We start from the raw sequence: 21,434 nt of genomic DNA on the forward strand, positions 1-21,434 counted from the left end.
ATCAGCAGCATACGAGTGGCTGCTGCAAGATTTATTCTGGGCTCTTTCAGTGACAAGTTAGCCATCCACTTCCTGCTGCTAACAGAAGGGAATAAAACTTTCACAGCCAACAAATAAAAACCAAACTGCAGACAGATCTAGAAATCAAAGCCATTAACTGTAAAACATGATACCAAAAGTGAGCCTTCCTCTGTCCAGCTCTTCAGTCACATCAGGATGCACAGTCTGGCGAGAAGAGAAAAATGAGAGTGGAAGTGGGACTCCTAATTCATTTGTTTCCTTTACAGTACAGCAGCATGGGAAGTGGCCTTGCTTCTCCTGTTCAGCCTGGAAGGTCAGTACAATGACATGACTGATTCTAGGTGACCATGCTTACAAAACCATGTGAAGGAAAAGCAATTGGTTGCCAGTTTATGTGTAGCCCCTCATGGAATAACAATTCCCTATCTATTTCCTGTTCCAGTTTATTTTCTGTGCACAGACCATAAAAACCTTATGACCAATTTTTAGAAGTAGTTACTCTTTAGGAGATTCCTTCTTTCACTTTACAGTCCTGGAGATGAATTACTGTTGCTCCTTAAAGTGTAGCTTCATATCTGAGATAAGTAATAAATTAAATTTAAAACCACTTTATATTGCAGAAATTATACTGCAATCCACGTGAAAATAGAAACAGTGGTGAGGACAAATAAAAAAGTCTGTGACTGTGAAAAAGAGTGCTCCTCAAATCCATTCCAACCCAGGTCAGTAAATCCACATGACAAAGGCTCTCCAGAGGAGACCGGTTTGATTTGCTTTGGGAACACTGACTGCATTTTTCTGGAACTAATAAGCCACAGCCCTTCCTCAAGCTCCCATTTACTCACCTTTTAGTGTTAGCAATCCTAGGAATACGCCAAATGTCTCTTCTCCATTTTAAAATGGACTTGGACTAAAGATAGCTCAGAGTTGTCTTTGATAGAATGCTAATGGCACTCAAAAGGAGGCTGAAAATCAATTTTGCATTTCTGTAAAAAATGTTATTTTATGCTGCAAGATATTCCTCTTATCCCTTGTCCTTTCCCACTGCCATTGTTAAAGGTAACAGAAATGTTGAAAATGGTAATCCTGAGACTCTCCTAAAACAAGATGAATACGAAAATGTATCTAAGTTTGTAATGTAAGCTGAATTTAAACTCAGACCATGAAAAATATTTTACATCAGTGAAGTACTTCATCTTACTGACTGAGGAGATTTCTAGGTTGTGCTCAGTTCTTCACTACTGGATTAGAAATATTTGGAGAGTGCTTAGAGACACCAGAATAATCAGGAAACATCTGAGCAAAAAAATGAAAAAATAAAGGCTAAAGAATGCAGTAAGTAATGACAACCAAAACAGAAAGCAATAGGCTGCAGATGTCTGCAGGGTATAAACAGTGAGGATGGATAAAAATATTTAATGTAAGGCATAGTGATATTAAAGTGTAGACTGAATAAAAGCAGCAGAATAGAGGCTAATATCCAAAAGGAAGTTGAAGCATTATGTAAGTCTTTAAAAATTAGATTTGGCAAAAGAGTATGAAATATGCTATTGCAAGGAATATAATATTGGCAGGGGATTTGTTTTAAGATATGTTCTCAGTCTCGTGCAGTAAATCAAATGCAGAGCTCGGTTGGATTCCTGTGCATTGGTTTGAGGCTGCAAGTGTAGACTTTGCCAGCTGGGATGTTTATCTAGGCACACCTAGCTTTTGTAATCCTGTCTTTTAGGAATGCAAGCACTCCTGAAAACAGGTAAGGCCTGCATTAACACTTCTAACAAAATCATCCCACTCCCCCACCCCTTTTTCACAGCGATTTTCTGCAGTTACATCCTTTAGACTTAGTACTACTATGTGGGAGTCAATGAAATTGTCTAAGTTCTTATTAGCTTGAAATAAAATTTTATGTTATTTCTGTGTTGGCTGCACATAATCATGAAAGTATGGCTTGAGAAAAGAGGTGTATTTGTTATTTTGTGGAAACTTTCTCTTGGTTTTTTTTTTTTTTTTTTTTTTTGTTTTTTTTTTTTTTTTTTTGCAATTTCTTTGATACCAGTGCTGATGTAGCTGGGGAATTTCATTCAAGAGCTTTAGAACTACTCATAAAGAGAAGGACAAAACCATAAATTGTGACCCTTGGCTGGTGAGCAATCTGAACATTGAATTCCCATCTGTATCTTACCTGGAGCTTTCAGACAGAGTGACAAAATGAAAATTTTTTTGTTAAAGATTGTTTTTTCCTGTCAGTTAAGATGAAACATAGAAAAAACTTTTGGGTTTTTCTTAGCTCATCTGAAACACAGGGACAGAGGTAGATAGCTATTTTTATTCAGAAAGAGTATAAGAAGCAGAGGAATCTTTTGGGCTCTTATTAGGAATAAAGAGAACATCTAAGAAGCATTTGTGAATGAGCTGTGAGGCATTGATGCATTGCCCAGCACGTGGAATAATCTTTATTTAATATGCCAGTAATGTGGTATTTTTGTTGTGTTTGCTAATCAGGGAGAGCAACCAGTTTATTTTGGTTTTTATCTAGATTACAGGGTTTGAGTCTTGTTTCATTTGCACTCTTTGTTCTCTAGAATGTAGAGAATTAACACAAGTACTGTGCTTTAGTCTTACCTGGGGGGGGAAGTATCAGCTGAGAGGTGAACAAACCCCAAGGTGTTTCTCTTTGCTTGGTGTCAGCATTTTAGACATAGCTTGTAGTCTCCAATACTTCTTCCAAGGTACCTAAATAGCCCCTTGTTATACCTTGGTCTGTGGAGTTGAGTTCTTCTGTAATCATGTAGTAGGTTTATATTGTAAGTGTGGCCATTTGTTACTCTGTGGGAAAGCAGTGTCAAAATTTAAATACTTTGAATTCTGTGTGCGATGGAAAAATAGATAAATTTCACCCACTCTTGAGGTCTGATTGTTTAGATAATGCTATAGACCAGACTTGAAATCTTATTTATTTAATATTGTGCTGAGCAGGAAGCACAGCCTGTAGGCCTTTTGGGGATAAGTGGGTCTTAGTTTGTCCAGGCTCAGACTTTGGTGTCCAGAGAATATTGGCACTGAAGATAAAAGTAAGGCTGAGGTTTTTCCAGACTGCCATATTCACACTCTCTTGGATTTGATATATGTAACACTGACACTACATTTTTACTTTCATTACCTAAAGAAATGGATCTTTATTTTTTTATTTCACAGTCTGCCTCTGTCAGTCCAGGAATTAAATTGACAGAGGGTAGATTTACACTGGACATCAGGAAGGAGGGATTTTTGCAGTGAGGGTGGTGAGGCCCTGGCACAGGCTGTTCAGAGAGGCTGTGGTCTCCCCTTGAAGTGTCCAAGGCCAGGTTGGACAGGACTTGGAGCAACCTGGTCTAGGGGAAGGTGTCCCTGCCCTTGGCAAGGGGTTGGAGTGAGATTACCATTCCTTTCTTATCTGGGTAGGATGTGTGAGGCAGAGCGGGAAGGGAAGGAGGTGCTTTCGAGACCTGACATGGAGAGCAGGTCGTACACAGCAGCATGAAATGAGCTGCAGGCTATTGCACCTTGGGAATAGCAGTTTTGGAATCAAAATTTTGGTAAAGTGTGTTTTACAGAATGCCATGGTGTATAGGTAGGCCTGAAACTGCACCTCTAAGATTTGGTGCTCTGGGCAGAGGAACGTGGCCACAGACCAACTTCTCAGAGCAGAGCTGGTGCAGTGCCCCAGCTGCAGCTGCCAGTGCATGCATTGAGCCCCGAGCTCTCTGCTGCTCAGAGATGAGACCTTGATCTTCTTCCAGAGCTGAGCCTTGCAGGTGTTTCCAGCCACCCCCTGCCAGTGGCAGGGTGACAGGGCCCAGTCAGGGATTGGGATGTGCTGCAGCCCTCCTTGTCCTGCAGCGAGATCTGCCTGCTGGGCCTGCTGCCTGCAGTGGGAGCTGCAGCTGGAGCTGGCCTGTGAGGAAGCATTAAATAAGGAGCAAATGTGCTGTTGATAATGAATGGGGAGCTGGGAGCTCGGATCACAACCTCTGTCCTTTCTGAGCTGGGTGGCTATAAAATACGTGTCCAGTTAGACAGAACAGCCATGGCACTGTTTTATCTGTGACAGAGCACTGTGCACCCTTGCAGACAGGATGTGAAGCTGCAGAAGTGTGGGTTGGCTACTGAGGGATGCAGAGGTATAATGCCTAACATTTCCTGGGAGCCAGACAAGTGTCAACACAAATCAATGAACAACCCTTAGAATGTATCTGCTGCTGGTGGGATGCAATGGAGACAAGCCAGACTAACAGGCAGAGCAGTGGCCCAGAAGTGACCTGGAACATCATCTGGGGGATGGCCTGTTGTGCTCGGGGCTGAGGCAGCTCTGGGGCTGGGTGTGACTGACTCAGGAGTGCTTCCACTGGGGCTGACAAACCTCACATTGCCTCTGTATTGACCATCGCCTGTACTGATCACACGAACTTAAAAATACCAGGAGATTCTAAACGTGTTTTAGAGCCACTGTGGTTTTACTCTGAGTTCTGTAATACTCTCAGAATTCACCTCTTAATTCTTGGTATTACATAAGCAGGTCAAGTATTAGGTAGAAATGCAGCCAGCAAGATTTCTATTGAAAACTGACCAAAATCCAGGAGAAAATAGGTAGGAGTAGGGTGTTTTATTAGTTCTGTTTCAACCGACTTGGGATTTTTTTTTGACCTTTAATTAAAAGAACTGCAGGATTTTATTTCTGCTAACTGCAAAATAACGAGATCGTTTAGCTGTTTAGTAACAGTAACCTCTTTCATCTAAGTACAGTTTAATTAAGAGCTAATAAAGCCGAAGTTCAGACAGAACCCTGAAAACAGCATGCTAATTACTTTTCTGTATTAAGTACTATTGGCACCAAGTATTTATAACCTTCAAGTTACCTTGCCGTAATTAGCTCAGTTCTCATTAGCTGGTACCTCAGGCTCCAAGAAGTGAGAAGTTGGTGAAGGAAGTTAGAAATATTTCTTAAATCTCTTGGTTGTCCAAATGATTTACCTAGATGAAAGAGCCTAATTACTTGAAAATACATAATTGCACTATCATCAAGATCATTATTGTATGGGTAAAAAAAAACAACTCTAAAGGAAGACCTGGTGATATTTAAAACAGTGTATCCTGATGAAAAAACTTTTTATTGAAATCATTTGAGCAACGTTTTCCAAAGTGGCTCTTTATATTTTAAGGATCCTTCACTGGACACATAAGTTTTGGACCCTAAGGTGAAGTTGTGGCTCCTGAATTTTTTTCTTCTATTGGACACTAAAAAACTTAGGGGGTACATAATTGGGCACCAGCTGATACTTTATTGACACATAGAGGGAAAATTGGGTTACCTGTTCTCTGGCAGCAAAACACTCTGCAGAAAAAGCCAAAAGTTTTCTTTGTTTTTTTCTCTTGCCCTCTCTATAGTGTCAGCTCTGCTGAGAGTGCACAAAGACAAATGAAGCTTTCTTGTCCTTTTGTCTGAAGGATAGATAAAATGTTTTTTTCAGGTACATCCCTATACCCAAAGCAATTATTCTTTCTCCCGCATAGATTAAATGTTTATGGTAATGGGTGTCAAATTGCTACTCTTGGAAATCCAGAAAGAGTAGTCATTGTATTTTAATGATGTTCTAAAATACATAATTTATCATGAAGGAATAATTTTTCCTCAGAAGTCCAATGAAATCCTGATTCCCAGACACTCAGGCTGGCCTTCACTGAGGCTGTCTTTTGTTGCTGCTCGTCGTGCTGCTTCCCAACACCCCGGGTCTTGCAGGAGGAGGAGGGGGAGGGAGGCAGGTGCTGTGCCACTACCTGAGCAGCACTCCCAGAGCAGGAAAAGGCAAAGTGGTGTCCCAAAAAGTGCAGAGTAAAAGGACATTGCATCTGTTACAGCTCATTGAACCTCTCTACACCAAGAGCTGCACTCAGATAATGGCTTTACTTCTGGTTCTTCCCTCTCTTGCAGGGGTTACAGAAGAAATACAATATGGAAAAATTAAAGTTACTTCTGAATAAGAGCTCCCCTAGAGGGGCTTGCTCTGCTTAACTCAGGTGCTTTCACATTGCACTTTCTATGCATTTGTCCTTCCTTTTCAGAAGGTCCTTGCCTTTATTGAAGAGCCAACACAGCATCAGAAATTTTACTCAAAAGCAAAATAACTCCTAATTTAATGGCCCCTTTGATAGTATTTTCAGACAGTTTTTACTGACAGTTGAGCAAGCAAGCGTTGAGAGATGAGATGAGCTCTGTTTCCCAAAAAAAAGGAGGTGAAGGACTTTCTGGAAAATGATGAAGCTGCCCTTGCATTTGTTGCTGACATGAAAACATGTACTGATGTGAAGTGTGGGATGTTAATGCTGCAGCACTGTGAGGCTCTGTCTGTCTGCTTGCCAATTTAGTTGAAATGTACGTGATTACAAACAGAATTACCAGCTTATTGAACTATTTCTCTTTTCAAGTGCCTGAGTTCTTTAGTAGCTTTTCAGCAAGAAAATAGTCATAAATATATTGGTGTGACTGCACAAAGAAGGTGTCATTCCTCTTTGGTGAACCAGGGTTCAACAAGGCAATCTTGATTTATTCCTTTGATCAGTCGAGGCTTTTGAGTCTGAATATTTGTGTTGTTGTTGAAGAAATTACAACTGTCTGTTGGCTGAAGACGGGCTGACACTTGGAGCTTTTCTGTGGCAGGCTCTGAAGTGAAATCACATTGAGGTATTTGAGGGCGGGATGGCTTCCTGGCTATGGAAGTGGGAAGCAGGTTTGAAGACAGGAATTTTATCCTTGGCTTTTCAGCTGATTTACTTGAACAAAAACTTGAGACAGCCCATGTCATCTGTCCATGCCTCTGTCCTCTGTTTGAGAGATGAGAAAGTCCGTTGTTTTGCTGTCAGGATAACTTGTGTCTATCCCTTGATTTGTAACAGGGCCTTTTTTGAGATTTTGATTTTTGCTATTAGTGAAGAAAGGGGTCTTTCATCACATATTGAACATTTACATTTGATTTCTGGCACTAGGAATTTCCTAAACTTAGTCTGTGAGCTTAGGAAAACTTCAAAAGAAAGTACTCCATTGAAGCTGTGTACATGAAAGGGATTATGCAGCCAAGGTGTTTTATTTTCCTTATAGTACCAGCAGAAATATAACATGTACTAAATAATTATTTATAAACATAGGAAGACTTGACTAGGTGGTTCTAAAATATAATCTTCAGTACTGGTGTATTTATGTAACATCTCATACAGATACCCAGAAGTGCTGTTCATAAACAGGTATAAAATATCCAGAAAATACCAGCAGTTTACCTTCAGCTTATAAAACAGCATGTAAAAATGAAATTTCAGGCTTTTAGTCCCCCTACATTTCTCTCTTTCTGTCTTTCTGATGGAAACTCACAGTAATACACCCTGCCATCTGCTACTATATATTTTTCATGAGTTTTAACATTTTGTTTTTAGAACCTGAAAGATGAGTAAAATGTCAAGTCGCCCAGAAAATAATCATAGGCACGACAACTCAAATGTTAGCTCAGTTTGTGTGTACCCAGAGTGGTTCACAGCAGGTCTGTGGCCTCCCTCTTTGAAGGCAGAGCAGGTACACCATTGGAATCAGCTGATATGTTCCCAACACAAGGCAAGAAGGTAGGAGCCACACTGGCAAAATTAATTCCTAGTGAAGAAGTGAGCTCTGTGTTGCATTGTTACAGAAATGTCTTGGGCCTTTTGCCACCTTTCTCCCTCCTCCCTTTTAAAAGCCTCTTGTCATTTTAGTTTTCCATCCTGCTGGGCGGAGACCAGACCGGGGGTGACAAGCTGGGAAGGTGTTAGGTGTTAGAAAGTACAGCGTAAAACCTTCAGCTCAAAAAATGCTCCCAGCTCTTAACGTGGAGGGACAGAAGTGAGCAGCCCTTCGTGCCACCTCGCTGTCAGGCTGTGCTCAGGGTCCCTTCCCCTCAACAATGTGTCCCCTTACACTAGGGGGAATAGCTGGGTTATTTGCCTCCTACCTTTTTAACCACACTGAGATAAAGCTGTATCATTGAGGAGGTTCCAAGCAGCCCAGGGTTGGTTTTCATGTAAGTCCTGTGCACATTTGCTGCTTTTCATTAGAATAAGAAGCCCCCTTGGAGATCTTTGCCCTCTCTGCCTGTGCAAAAGCTCTCGTTACAGCGTTGCACTATTATTCTCTTAATGTTCATCTCTTTAAGTCTGGAGTTTGGTTTCAATTATCTCCATTCTGTGCTTCATTGTGCTCATTTCTTTAGAATGTCTCTTGTTCACAGGACATTTTTCAGGCTTTGCAGGAAAAGATGATGATCTTTACCAGGTGACACCTGGGAAAGACCTGAAAAAGAGCTTGTATGCTCTAATAAGGTGGATATAGCCTCAATTTGTAAAATGGGTCATATTTTAAGGAATTGTAAGTTGAGTGTACTGTCCTTAATACCTCAACTGGAGTGGACTTTCTAGTATTTTGTTGTCATTGGCATATAATTGTAGGCAAATCACTTATATAATGAAAATGTCCAGGGAAAGTAATTAAAATTACTGGATCATATTTTTCGAGACACTGAGTTGTCTTTGCGTTTCAAGAGTAGGGTGCCTGCTAGACCTTTCAACCTTTGGAAAGCTCCAGTCATTTTCATCTTTTTGTGCTGTTAAATACATTCCCCATTCATAACACAGTTTTGCTTCTGTGACAGTAGTAATGTTTTCAGCCACTTTATTAAAATCATTGTGCTATACTGTATGTTGACTTGGAAAACTTTTCTGTGACCTTTGTTCATCTGTTTGGTTTTGCTTTGCAAAGTTTGGAAGGCTGGATTTCTGTGTTCCACCTGGAAGACTGAACGAGAGACCAGCAGGGTGTAAGGGTTTGGGAGAGAACTCCTGAATGTGATATGTAAATTTTAGGAGTAACAAATCAAGAAGAGCATATTGAAACCAATGAGTGAAGCTGTACCTGATGAATAATGCTTCCCCCTTCTTCCTACGTGCTGTTATTTTGTTTGTACTGCTTTAGTGGAAGTACACAGATGTGACAGTCAGTATGCTCACTGTCTGAGAAATGAGTCAGAGTTTGGGGGAATCTGTGATCCAGTTCTTTCATGTGGAATAGGTTTGATTTAGCTTCTTGCTGTCTCTCTAGATTTTTCTTTTCGCCTTGCCCGTGATTTTGAAACATGACTGAAATGCTGTGGATATACTTGAGCTGATGCAGAGAAATGTAGCTCTGACAGTTGTTCTTCACCCTTGTGAATGGAGCAGTGCTGGGGGGCACAAGAGATCTGAAATGAATTCCTGGCTGTGGCCCAGGTTTACTGAGTGACTGGTAGAAGGTCTTTTCTCTCTGCGTGCCTTTTCCTATCTCATGATTCAGGGAGTAACCCAGCATTGGTAGCTGGTTATCTTCATGAGGAAAATTATGGAGTTTTCATACGGTCTTTAATCTTTATGTGCTAGTAAAAATATCTGTATTTATCTGTTGGACATAAAGAGCTGTTTTTAAATAGTAAAACCAATTGAAAAGGCACTGTAAAAATATTTATATTGTTATACTAAGTGTGTTTGCCAGGTTGTGTTCTCTACAGATATGTTTATGTGCTGGTTTGCTTCTTTTTCAGGCCCTGCTTGATACTCAGAATCTTTTGAGAGCCCAGATTACAAATTTTACTTTTAACCTGGGATTTTCAGGAAAATTTTATCACACAGGTAAGAATGAAACACTAAAATTACTTTGATTTAGATGGTGTTCTGTCTAGTGTGAGGACAAGTAGGAATGATGGAATCTTAAGGGCTTTAGTATGCTGTGTTCCTGCATTAGTTGCTGGTGTGGAACAAATTAATTGCCTCTCCCCTTTTTATTAAAATTTAGCTGGTTTCAGTCTACTTTTGAGTGGTAAATTCCACCAATCACATAAAATTTTGTATTGATTTCATGAGGGATCTGTTGAGCTACCACAGTTTAGCCTTGTGGTTGTTTCATCTGTGCTGTAGAAATACAATAATATAGATATTATCCCTTAAAATAATTTTGTTTTCAAACCATATAGAAATAGGAGAGATAAAAGAAAGAGTATTAAATAGGATGTGGGCCAGCCAAGTGGTCCCATTTTGTCACCAGTGCCTCAGCAGGAAGTATTTTAACTGGTCACAGTTTATTATGTTAATATCATTCTTAGTGTTTCCAAAGTCTGTAAAAATATAATAAAAGTAGAAACTTTACTTCAGAAATGTTTGAGGGGTTTTTTTTGTTCTTTTTTTTTATTTCCTCTGCAGGGACTGAGGAGGAGGATGAGGGTGATGACCTGCTGCTGAGATCTGTGGATGAGTTCTGGTGGTTTCCCCACATGTGGAGTCACATGCAGCCACACCTCTTCCACAATGAGTCCTCACTGGTGGAGCAGATGATCCTCAACAAAAAATTTGCCTTAGTGAGTTCTATTTTTGCATTTTTTATTTAATTTAGGTACTCAGAAACCATTATTCTGTTTAAACTGGAAAAAAACCCCCACATTTCTGAAAGAATAAATACTCCATTGAAAGGTAGCAAATGACTCGGTGAAATCACTGGATGTTAGGGTTAGGTAAGTGTACCACATTTTCAAAGATGCAATTCTGCAGTGATACCCAATAATATCTTATATATTCCCTTTGCATCAACTTTATGTAAACTTGTTTTGAAAAGCATTGCCTTTACTAATTATTTATTCACAGCAAAGCTCTGAATCAAAATGTTTCAGCGAGAATACAAGAAAAAATCAAAACAGATTTTAGGTCTGAGGATATTGGAGAAACAGATCACAGTTAAATTCATACAATAAACCAAAATTGCCATACATAAAATGTGTTATTTGTCTGAAGAGGGGCTCTGGTGTTAAGACCTAATCGTATCAAAATATCTCAGCAGACACAACTTTTTTGCTGAACTGCTTTTGCTCTTACAACAGCCTAATTTTACTTCTTCCTTTTCAAAATCCACTGGTTGCTCTTTAGCTGGCAGGTGGTGTCTTTGTTCCTGGAAGGAGCAGGGGGATTTGAAATACTAGAAGAACAAAGAATGTACTTAATGGTCATGTGTCAGTGAGTGTAGGAGAACAGGACAGACCTGACTATCAGCCAATTAAAGTTTGTATTTGAAATCTTGGCTTTTAAGTGAGACAAGCTTTCTTTCCAACAAAGACTTCACCTAGCTTGCTGTAAACTGTAGTTGTACTGAGTACAGGACAGCTCTACTTTAATGTTTCCTTTCAAGAAAGCATTACAGTAGGTGTTAGATTCCTGAAAATTTAAAAATCTTGTGTCCAGAATTGCACTTTTCATATGATTCTGTGTACTGGTGCAAGCTCCACTGGAAATAAAATGGGTCCTTGTAGTTCAGTGTGATTTAAGACATCCTCTGGGGTTAGTGTGCAGGATGTAATCATTAGAGTGTTAAAAGGACAATGCATTTTCAACCCTGGTTTATGTAACTTCAGCAATTGCCATTTTCTTCACTACTTTCAATGCTCTTAATGCTTACAGATACTTGCTATTAATTTTTTTCATGTTTAGGCATACAGACATGAAGCTACTCACTGTCTTTCATATGCTCAGAGCATTTAAATTAAAACAGAGAGAAGCAGCCACTTCTTTGAAAGAGGCTGATATTGCCAATGCCTCGTGCATTTTTCACTCAATGTGTGTATTGTATGGGAGATGCTCAACTGGGGAATAACAGTCAGTGAGGAATAATGGAGACATTACTTCATTGAAGATGGTAGGCCCCTTATTAAAGTGAAAGATTTAGATTACGTTCTTATTACTGCCTATTGTGAAACTTGAGGGGAGAAGCCTTTAAAATCAGACTTTTGTTTATAGATAAATGAAGGAGATGCAGTGGGATGTTAGAGAATCCAATTTCTTACATGATCTGTGAATATTTTCCTTTCTGATGTTTATGCATGCTTAAGGGCAGTAAGAAAGATAAAAGGAAGAAGAATTGGATTATCTGTGATGGAATTAAATCGTGTAAAGCGGCGTAACTGATGGAGTATCTACTCTTTATCTTCTCATGCAGTACTGCCAGGAGGGCAGATGTTACTCATTCCTGGTTGGCAGATTACACATGGTGCCCTTTCTCTGTGACATAAATTCCTAAAGGGAAACAAGAATTTCACCATTCTTTAAACCTAGAGAACTCAGGGTTCTCCGCTGTGATTGAAGCAGGCGTGTCTGTTACAATGAATGGTTTTACTAACATCACACGCCCATATTCCTAGAGATTTTCATGTTCCTTAGTACTTAGTTTATTCAAAGGAAGAGGTCTAGGTATCAGCCAATGCTTTGCATACACAGTATGATTAGGAAATATGGTGAAGATGACTGTATCAATTCAAGCCATTTTAAAATCTCTAAGAATTCAAAGGCAGTGCAAAGGCAGTCTTCCTAAATCATGGCAAAATGCTATTTTATGGACTGTCCATTCCACTGATCTGACTGAAGGAATATCTGCTATATTCTGTTCCTTTGAAAAGTAACCTAAAGGAAAATGCATTGTGGAGAGAATGTAATGGCACCAAGGTATGTACACACTATAAATGCCAACAGTCTTCAAAAACAGTCAGTGGGCTACAGAAGGGTTTACTGTACAGCATCTGCCTGTACACTGTTACAAGTGGTTATCTTTCTTCCATTTTTAACATGACACTGAAATAGTTAAGCTGGATATTGAAAATGGATTTGTCTTTTGAATGGACTAGAGGGAAAATGCAGTGACTCTGAAATTCAGCTCCTCGTCCAAGTAATTGGGAAGGGATATGTAGTGGAAATTGTGTTTTGTGGCTGTAGCTGCCAAATGCTACGTGTTGTGTTCAGTATGTGCCAGAGATTATCTCTCTGAAACCAGAGTTTGTGAACAAATTCCTTGCAAGAACTTGAAAGTGTGCAGCTTTCTGTTTCATGTAGATCAAATAAACCAATGTAAAATGCATTTATATCCTTCTTCCCTGCCTACTCACAAAATATTTTATAAAAAGGCTTTTGTCTTAAAATCCTGTGTTTCTTCTTCACCATGCTGCCCTCCATCTCCTTCCAGATCATCATATTTTGATATTACTGTTATTTGCATTTCAGACCTGTTTCGGACAAACAAAGCATTTAAGAAATGCCAAACATCAAGTTTCTTAAATTTTTGAGTGCAGCCATTGTTCTGTCATGTTTTAGGAACATGGTATTCCAACTGACCTGGGCTATGCAGTGGCTCCACACCACTCAGGAGTCTATCCAGTACACGTTCAACTTTATGATGCCTGGAAAAAGGTCTGGAACATCAGAGTAACCAGCACAGAAGAATACCCACATCTGAAACCTGCAAGGTATAGACGAGGCTTCATCCACAAAAACATCATGGTGAGTTGTGTTGCTGATGTTCATTTTGTACTCTGCCATTTCATGAACAATTTCCTTTTAAGTGGAAAAGCAGGGTATCCTGAGAGTTCACACTGTGAGAAGCACATATTCTTATGCATAAGGAGCAAGGTATATTTCACAGTGTCTTGTTAATTAAAATCAGTCTGTTGCTGGTGATGTTTCTGCTGATGAAGGTGGCATCCAGGCACCCTGCTGACAGCAGTTAAGAGGCTGTTAGCTGTTCTAGTCCTGTGGTTAACGCTGGTTCAGAGAGCTCAAGGAAAAAGTCAGTTTTGCATCATTTAACACAATATGCTGGGTTAGATTTCTATCAGGTTTTTAATTTGCATGGTACCATTAACTGCAAAAGAGTATTGCCGGGTTATGCCACCTCAGAATCTGCATCTGGGTGGGTACATGTTTTTGTCTTCCCTAGGAACTGTGCGTGGCTGCCCTGGTTTGGCTTCCTGCCGTACACAAATGCAGGCTGGGCTTTGCAGCCTGGTTTAACCCAGAGCCTCAGGAGCTGCGGGTAGGGAAGACACCCCCCACACCACCTGCAGGCTACCAAAGTGCTCTCAACCCCCACTGTTTTCCTGAATTACATGAATTCCAGCACTGTCACTGACAGCCACGAGTGCCAAAGGAAGGGCTGGTACCCAACTGACACGGAAGGCGTTGTGCTGTTGCCATCAGGGCACTGGGGTGGAGGCTATTTCAGGTTCACATCTCAGCATTATTACCTCAGAAGTATTTCAAAACAGCTTTCCAAAATACTTGGTGGCATGTTCCCAAGTAACTTTCTTTTGGAGTGTGGGGGAGAGCAGTGAATGGAGGCCCTGTTGTACCTCTGGCTGCAACAGGCACTTTTGGGAGGTCGAGAGCCTTGGCACAACACTTAGAACAGAATTCTGGTATTGTTCTGGGGTTGCTATGGATACCACTTTCCTGAGCTAAGTAGTAGTATTTTAACATTTTGATCTATTTTTGGGTGAAGCAAATGAAAATGATCTCCAGAAATCTAGGAACAAAACTGACACCAATATAGGGTTGAGCTACAGTTTGTTCTCAAAGCAATCACTGCCTGTGAGAAAATGGGTTTGTGGATGTGCTTAGGGAGCACAAAGCATTTGGGAAAGACAGATTGACTCAGAATCTCCAAAAATCCCTTCCATAAATATTTGTAAAAACACGTCATTTGAAGACACATAATGAGATTTAACACAGGGACACTGCAGCCAAAAATCTATTTCCAAAACCAGTCATATAAAACCACCTGTTCAGGGAGTCTCAGGCTTTCAGTTCTCCGGGGCAAATGCATCAATATTTTACATCTGCAGGCTAATAGTAATGAGCACACTCAGTAGGAGCATCGTTGTGTAAGATTTGTCAGAGCACCTCCCATCCAGTACATCTTCATTCCCTGCCTCTGTGAAAAATTGTTCTCATATTTCCTCTATGAAATCCAAATGTTTTTTTAAAATTTAGGCAACTCTATAGCAGATGTACAAATTCCATACATTTTCTGACAACATAGTTTACAATCCGTGATCACAGTATTCTCTATGTCACAAGAAAAAAAATGTTGAGAAATTAAACTGCAAGAAATAAAGAGTATCTACAAAACCACAGTCAGTGTTAAATAAGGCATTTGTATGCTGAAAAAGTTAATTTATCATAACAATCCCAGCAAAGCATTATACGTGAACTTCCATACTTAGCTGTTGATTTCCCATAAGGAATAGACATGATTTAAATACTCTCCAGTAAATTATTTTCTGAATACAGGAGAAAATATTTTGAGTTTCTGATGAAAAACATAACAGCATTTAGTAATTCTTCATATTCAAAAGATTTGTTCTTGGAATGTTTTTAAAAATAATTTTGCTTGTATTGCATATTTCAGCCAGTCTTAAAAAAAATAGCACAGTTGAATGAGAAGTAAATCTTTCTTATAAGGTGAGCATTACTGGTAAATTTCCCCATGTGTCAGAGTAGAATTATTGGTGGTGATGCCTAAGCCAAAGAAAACACAATTTGCCTTTCCAATTACAGTTTAAATTTACAACAAAGCCATCATTCCGATAAAAGTGGAACTGATTGATACGATATAGACTGATAATATTTTAGATTATCTTTCACATTATTTTAAAATTTTAAATTTCAAATACTTGGATTTAGGATGAGGTGTTATGGACAGAATGAGTTACAGGAGACTCTGGAATTTTAATTTGGTGATAGAGATCAGTCTCCAATTTCAAACAAAATATGATGAAGTTTTGGATGTTATGATTTTAGTGACAATAATTCATCTAGATCAGTATTGATTTCCAGCAAAGTTGAGAGGCCAAATATACCCAGCAATTATCTGTTATGTGTTACTTGTCTGGCTTTTATAATCTCATTAAAAGTATAAGCTCTTGATTTTTTTATGTATTTTTCATAAATTCAGGTGCTTCCTAGGCAAACTTGTGGCTTGTTCACGCACACCATTTTCTATAAAGAGTATCCTGGAGGTCCAAAGGAATTAGACAAAAGTATTCAAGGAGGGGAGTTGTTCTTCACAGTGGTTCTCAATCCAGTAAGTACAGTGGAATTTTTAAATGTTTTTTAAAAATTAATTGAAGAAAAAGTTACTGAATGTTCAAGGGCTGATCAGCTGGGTCTCCCAAACAGTAATAGTTACTGACAGGGAGTTCTTTTGCTTTTTCAATTATTTAAATTAAGATCTAATATTATATATGTTCTGTTAGTTGTACAAAGCAGTCTGCACCTTTTTTTGACATCTGTTTTGTTAGTAATGCAGCAGTGCCAGCCTCTCTTGTTCTTTACTTTTTGCATGAAATAAGGGCCCTGAGATTTAATATTTCAGAGAATTCCAATGTGAAGAACTGCTATGAGTATCTCAGGTCAAGTTCATTTCTCTGCTGTGCCTAAGTCTCATCATCTCTGCTGATGCCAAGTCTTGGGAGCACTTATTGAGGTGAGAAGGATGCAAGAAAGGAATGCTTGGGCTCCAGTCAGTTTGGAGAAATTTCAGTTGCTCTCTCATAGCAGCTTCCAAGAGGAGATCCAAGTAAAAGAACCACACAGTTGAAAGAAAAGATCTGAGTAAATGAACCATATCTGCTTAACCTTTCATTTCTCTTTAATGGAAGATAAACAAGTGAGGTGCTGAGACTACAGAACACTGACAGAAGAGAGCAGTGTAGTACTTCAAAATGGGTGGGATTAGGTCAGCTGCCTCAAAACTGACCTTTTGGACAAGGTTTTCATTTGGGATCCAAGTAAAAGGTATAAATAAAATTCTGCTGTTTTATAGAAATGTAGTCACTGGGAACACCAAAGGGAACAAAATATATTTCTACTCAAATCTTTTTGAATAACCTAAATATTTTTTTGAATAAGCCTAAACATTTTGTGCCCTTTTTTAATCTTTTGCAATGTAATGCAGTCCAAAGGAAAACCACTTCTGAAAGTTATTTCAGCAATTTACATGCAGGTATATTTTTCAAGCCCCAGATTCTTTCAGGTTATAGTTCTGGCTCTTTGAGAGCAGTTACTGTATTTTGTTCCCCTTTTTCATGTTCACATAGCAGAATTGGGAAATAAAAACTTCCCTTCCTTAGCACACATGTGGTTTCCCTTCTAGAGGGTGGCAGTGATGGCAGTCTTGTCTTTGATGATGTGTATCATTCCAGGCACAGCATGGAATCACTCATAGAATGGCTTAGGGTGGAAAGGACCTTCAAGTCCATCTGCTTCCAACCCCAGGTTAATAGAGCTGAGACCTGGAAAATTCATTGGGTGGGGAGGGTATTGGCACCATAGCAGTCCTTTGGCAATATGTGGGTTTTGACTAGAAGTTACTAGGTGAGCAAATTAGAGGAAGGCACAGAACAATATATTCCACCTTTAAATACAGCCACAACAGCCAAAAACTATTTTACAATGTAGGGAAACATCAACATTTAATATGAGTGCTTGAGGCATAAGCCTTTTAAATAAAAAGAATTAAGAGACTGGAAGGGAAGACAAGCAGTGAAACATCCCTGATTGTTGATAGTCATCATGGAGGTTTGATCATGTCTGCCTGACATCCTGGAACGTGAGTACAGCAATGTCTTTTTACACATTACAGTTAGGTCTTTGGTTCATGCATTGCTGTGTAGACTGTGTGATCACTTGCTTCTGAAAATTATGATATTCCAAATACAATACAGGCTAAAAGAAGAGACGCTAAATGCAGTGTTTTCTAAATATAACTGTAAATGAGTGTTATGCTAAAATTTGCCCAAGACTCCTTCTAAGGAATGCCTTTGAAAATGCAATGCATCTGGTTTCTAAATATCTGCCTATAAACAGTTCCTGAGGTTCTAAACATTAGCCTGGCACATAGTCAGTTTAAAGACTGAGGTTTTTGTATTTGTGGGGTTTAGGTTTTGCATGTATTTATGTCATAGTTTGCAAGTCAAAGTTGGGCAAAAATTTAGGCATTAAAATGAAGACTAAGGAGCTTTAGGAGTGTAATTATGGAGCAGCATTTTGGATTTCATAAGCTTTCTTGTGTTTTCATTAAAATTGCTGGGATTTCTTTATGTGAAACACACAGCTGTTGAGAAGATGCAAAAATTCCATTATGAGGCATTTTCAAAATGTTATTTTTCACTGGTACAAAACTAAGAACAGAAAACACCACCCATGAATCATTACAATGTCAGCTAAACAATGTTCTCAGCAATGAGTACATAAATACTGGGAAATGTGAGTGTGGATTAAATGTTAATCTTACCAAATTTCTTCATTATATCTAATTTGGAAGTGAATATAATTTTTGAAGTGTAAGTTACCGGGCTGAGATTTCAGGAACTGAGTACCCTACTCTGAAATAAGTGCCCGTAAGAATGAAGCCCAGAATTTCTCAGTGCTTTGGCTGTGCAGTGGTGTAAGAGAGTCTCTTCCTCCTTATGGTGTGCTCAATCAACCACCGTGGAGGAGGATAAGCCACAAGAAAGCACAGGACCATGTGTGCAGCTGTGAGTTTTTGCCATGAGAACCAGTGGGATGGCCCTGTTCCCAGAGCATTGTACGTTCTGCAGGTATGGAAGGCCTCAGGAAATCCTGTTCTGCAGATGCTGTTTGTGGAACTGGGAACCAGCAGTTGGTTTGGTGGAGCAGCAAATCTCACGGCTGGCAGGGTGTGCTCCTGTGGTTTGCATTGGTACTGGGACCTGATCCTGACCATTGTTCCTGTAAGCCATCCCAAAGTCTGAAACTGCCACCAAGCTGAAAAAGAGCCCAAGCACTAAGAGAACACTGTTACCCACTCTTGAAGTACTATTTTGTGTGTCTGTCTCCTGTTCAAGATCTTGCTGGCTGCAGCGGCCCTTGGGCGAGATCGTGCTATATCAGAATCTTGCACAAAATGTTTCACAGGAAAAGAAAAAGCAAGCTTCAGCAGCCTGTATTATTGGCATAGTGGCATTATTTCTCCCACATTATCAGTGAATAATTGACTTACAGGGAGGTTGAGGGACTTGTGCTGATTTAGCCAGGGATTTCTGGGGCAAAGCCACAAGGAAAACGTGCATTGTAGAAATGTGTAGTGATGAGTATCTTATCCAGTCAGACACATCTGTGGTTTATTGTCTCACATTGTTACTGGTTTTCATACCACTGCACTGTCCTTAAAACATGTTAGCAAGTATTTTTCCTGATAAACTGGTTAGAATGTTCAGTGATTTCAGATTCATCTCTCTCTGCAATATGTGGCTATGTTCTTGGATTAGTAAAACAAATTTCTGCTCAGTGTTTCTTAGAATGAAATTGTACCAGTTTCCTAAATCTGCCCCTTGTAGGAAGTGAGCCATTAGGTTTTGGGCTATGTATAATGAAGGGGTTGGTGTAGACACTGCTGTCAACTGTACCATTGCTTCTCAGATCCTTTGAACTGCAGAAGATACAGATCTGGAGCTTTTCTATCCTATGAGATGAATGTTGAAGGGTAACCAACAGTCCATGAAATTTTTCTATACCTTTTCTACCCCTAAGAAGAACAAATAGAATGCAGTAATTGCATTACGTGCACTTACATGCACTTCCTTGCAAAGTACTGTGTGTCTGCAGATGGAAAGAAAAGGGAAAATGCCCTGTGGAGAGGAATTTGGTGAAAGCCTTCAAATGGTTGACAGTCCAACAATGAAACTAATGTGTAGCCAGCTGTGTGCTCTTGACATGGTTACAGCAGTGCTGATGAAGAGGAAAGGCTGTTAATGCTTCAGGCCCTTCGACTGATCTTAAAATAATGGTAATCTTTGTGTGCATTCGGTTCTAAGTATTATTTTCTTCTAATTTTTACCTCTCCCCAGTTGCAGTGAGTAGAGCTGTTATTAAGCTAATTGACTTGCAGCAAGGGAGAAATTATCTCCTTTAGCACTGAAAATGAGAGGATTTGTATGAGCATCAGCAGAACTTGCTGTATCTTAATGTGACCCTGAATTGGCACTACAGAAGAAAATCCAAATCAAAGATATTCAGACTCAGGTCTTCCCTTTCTGTCCATCTTGCTTGGCACAGCCTCGTATTTAACTGTACTGAGTGTGAGAAGCAGGAAAGATGGTTCAGTTTGACAGACTTGCTCCATTTCATAGGTGAGAAAGGCATCGATTTAATTTCTTCCCTGTCCTCTCATGCCTGTAACTCAAGCAATAGTTGCCATCAGGCAGGGCAGGGGGAGAAATCAGTTTGGCCAAGCATTTTGGCTGACTGCAGAGCACAAGTATTCTTTGCCTTCCTATCTATTCTTTAAAACCCACTCCTAAAAGCCAGACACTGTCTGATATTTTGTGGGTGAAATAAGAAAAGTGAATAAGGCACTGTGGAGAGGCTGTAGAACAGACCGGAATATCTGTCTCTTTACAGTTGATTCCTTGTAACAGTGGGCAGGAAATGCATTGAAACTGTGGCAATCAGAAATCTTTACGTTTCTGTGATCCTTAAAATTCTTGAATGGAAAGCTTTGTGCCAGTGGTTTCGAGTGAAGCAAGTCTTTTGAACAGTACTACCATCACTGAGTCAGAAGGGAAATGAGCAGAAGCAGAAAATAAACTTGAGGTTCCTGACTGTCAGATCAACAATTCAGAACTACATCAAATACATTATTTTGTTTGAACTCGTAACCCCTCCTTGGCTCCATCATATTTATGGTGGAGAGACCACTATGTAAATGGTATTCCACTCGTTGGCAGTCTGTGAGTGGACAGGTCCATGGCAGCTGTGAAAGCAGCAGGATAACCTCAGGGCTAAAAAAGGAAGTTGTAAGCTGGAATCTCTGTGGTGGAATTGAACACAGCTTTTCTGTAAGCATCCAGGTCAGAAAGAACTGTCTTTCAGCTCTTAAAAATACTTATTCAATGTAGGTCCTGCTCTGATTTGTTATTCCATCCCTTTGGCAGTCTAATGGAGCAAAACCTGCTGTTACTGAGTCTCTGAATAGCTGAAACAAAACTGTTCAGAATAACTTGGAAACAATAGCAGAACTGCAAACAGTGTGTAGAATGCCAAATTAATTGGAATATAGGTGTTCTGAGAGTTGGATGTACTCTCATGGCCTGTAAACATGTGCTCAGTAACTAAAATACCAGCAATATTCCAAAGTGGTAATGCGTCTGCTGCGAGTGCCTAGCTGAGACTGCAGAATTAATTGTCAATCATAATTTAACTTCAATTTGAAGGGTTGTGCATAACTACGTTGAGTTGGGAGGCCTCAATGCTACCTTGTAATGTTGTTGCACAGATGGGAGGGTGACATAGTGCCTGTGACTGAAGTACCTTGATGACTGGTTTATTAGTAGGAATTTATTCAAGCTGGAATTGCCTGCAACAGATCTATATATGGTAAATAAAATAAGTTCCCAGTATGTAATAAGTGTTCATTATCTGTTTTTTTCTTATAGCAGCTCTTCTAGTTCTAGATTCGAAATGCCAAAATAATTAAACTCTTAAAGATCATCGGTGTCCTG

At 39.5% G+C, this 21,434-nt stretch overlaps 1 protein-coding gene across 6 annotated transcripts in view; it reads left to right on the forward strand.

The window, feature by feature from the left end:
• LOC135298600 (bifunctional heparan sulfate N-deacetylase/N-sulfotransferase 3) overlaps window positions 1-21,434 on the forward strand; it is a 252,631-nt gene that overhangs the window by 214,821 nt on the left and 16,376 nt on the right. For 5 of the 6 annotated variants that reach the window (XM_064416354.1, XM_064416353.1, XM_064416352.1 and 2 more), the window contains 4 exons: window positions 9,648-9,735; window positions 10,303-10,457; window positions 13,228-13,413; window positions 15,866-15,994. In XM_064416354.1, the coding sequence (XP_064272424.1) occupies window positions 9,648-9,735; window positions 10,303-10,457; window positions 13,228-13,413; window positions 15,866-15,994 (558 nt within the window). Of the gene's footprint in view, window positions 1-151; window positions 335-9,647; window positions 9,736-10,302; window positions 10,458-13,227; window positions 13,414-15,865; window positions 15,995-21,434 lie in introns of those variants that run through there. The other variant, XM_064416356.1, reaches the window with a different exon arrangement.

The sequence above is a fragment of the Passer domesticus genome, chromosome 4 (genome assembly GCF_036417665.1).
Source record: "Passer domesticus isolate bPasDom1 chromosome 4, bPasDom1.hap1, whole genome shotgun sequence".
NCBI lineage: Eukaryota > Metazoa > Chordata > Aves > Passeriformes > Passeridae > Passer > Passer domesticus.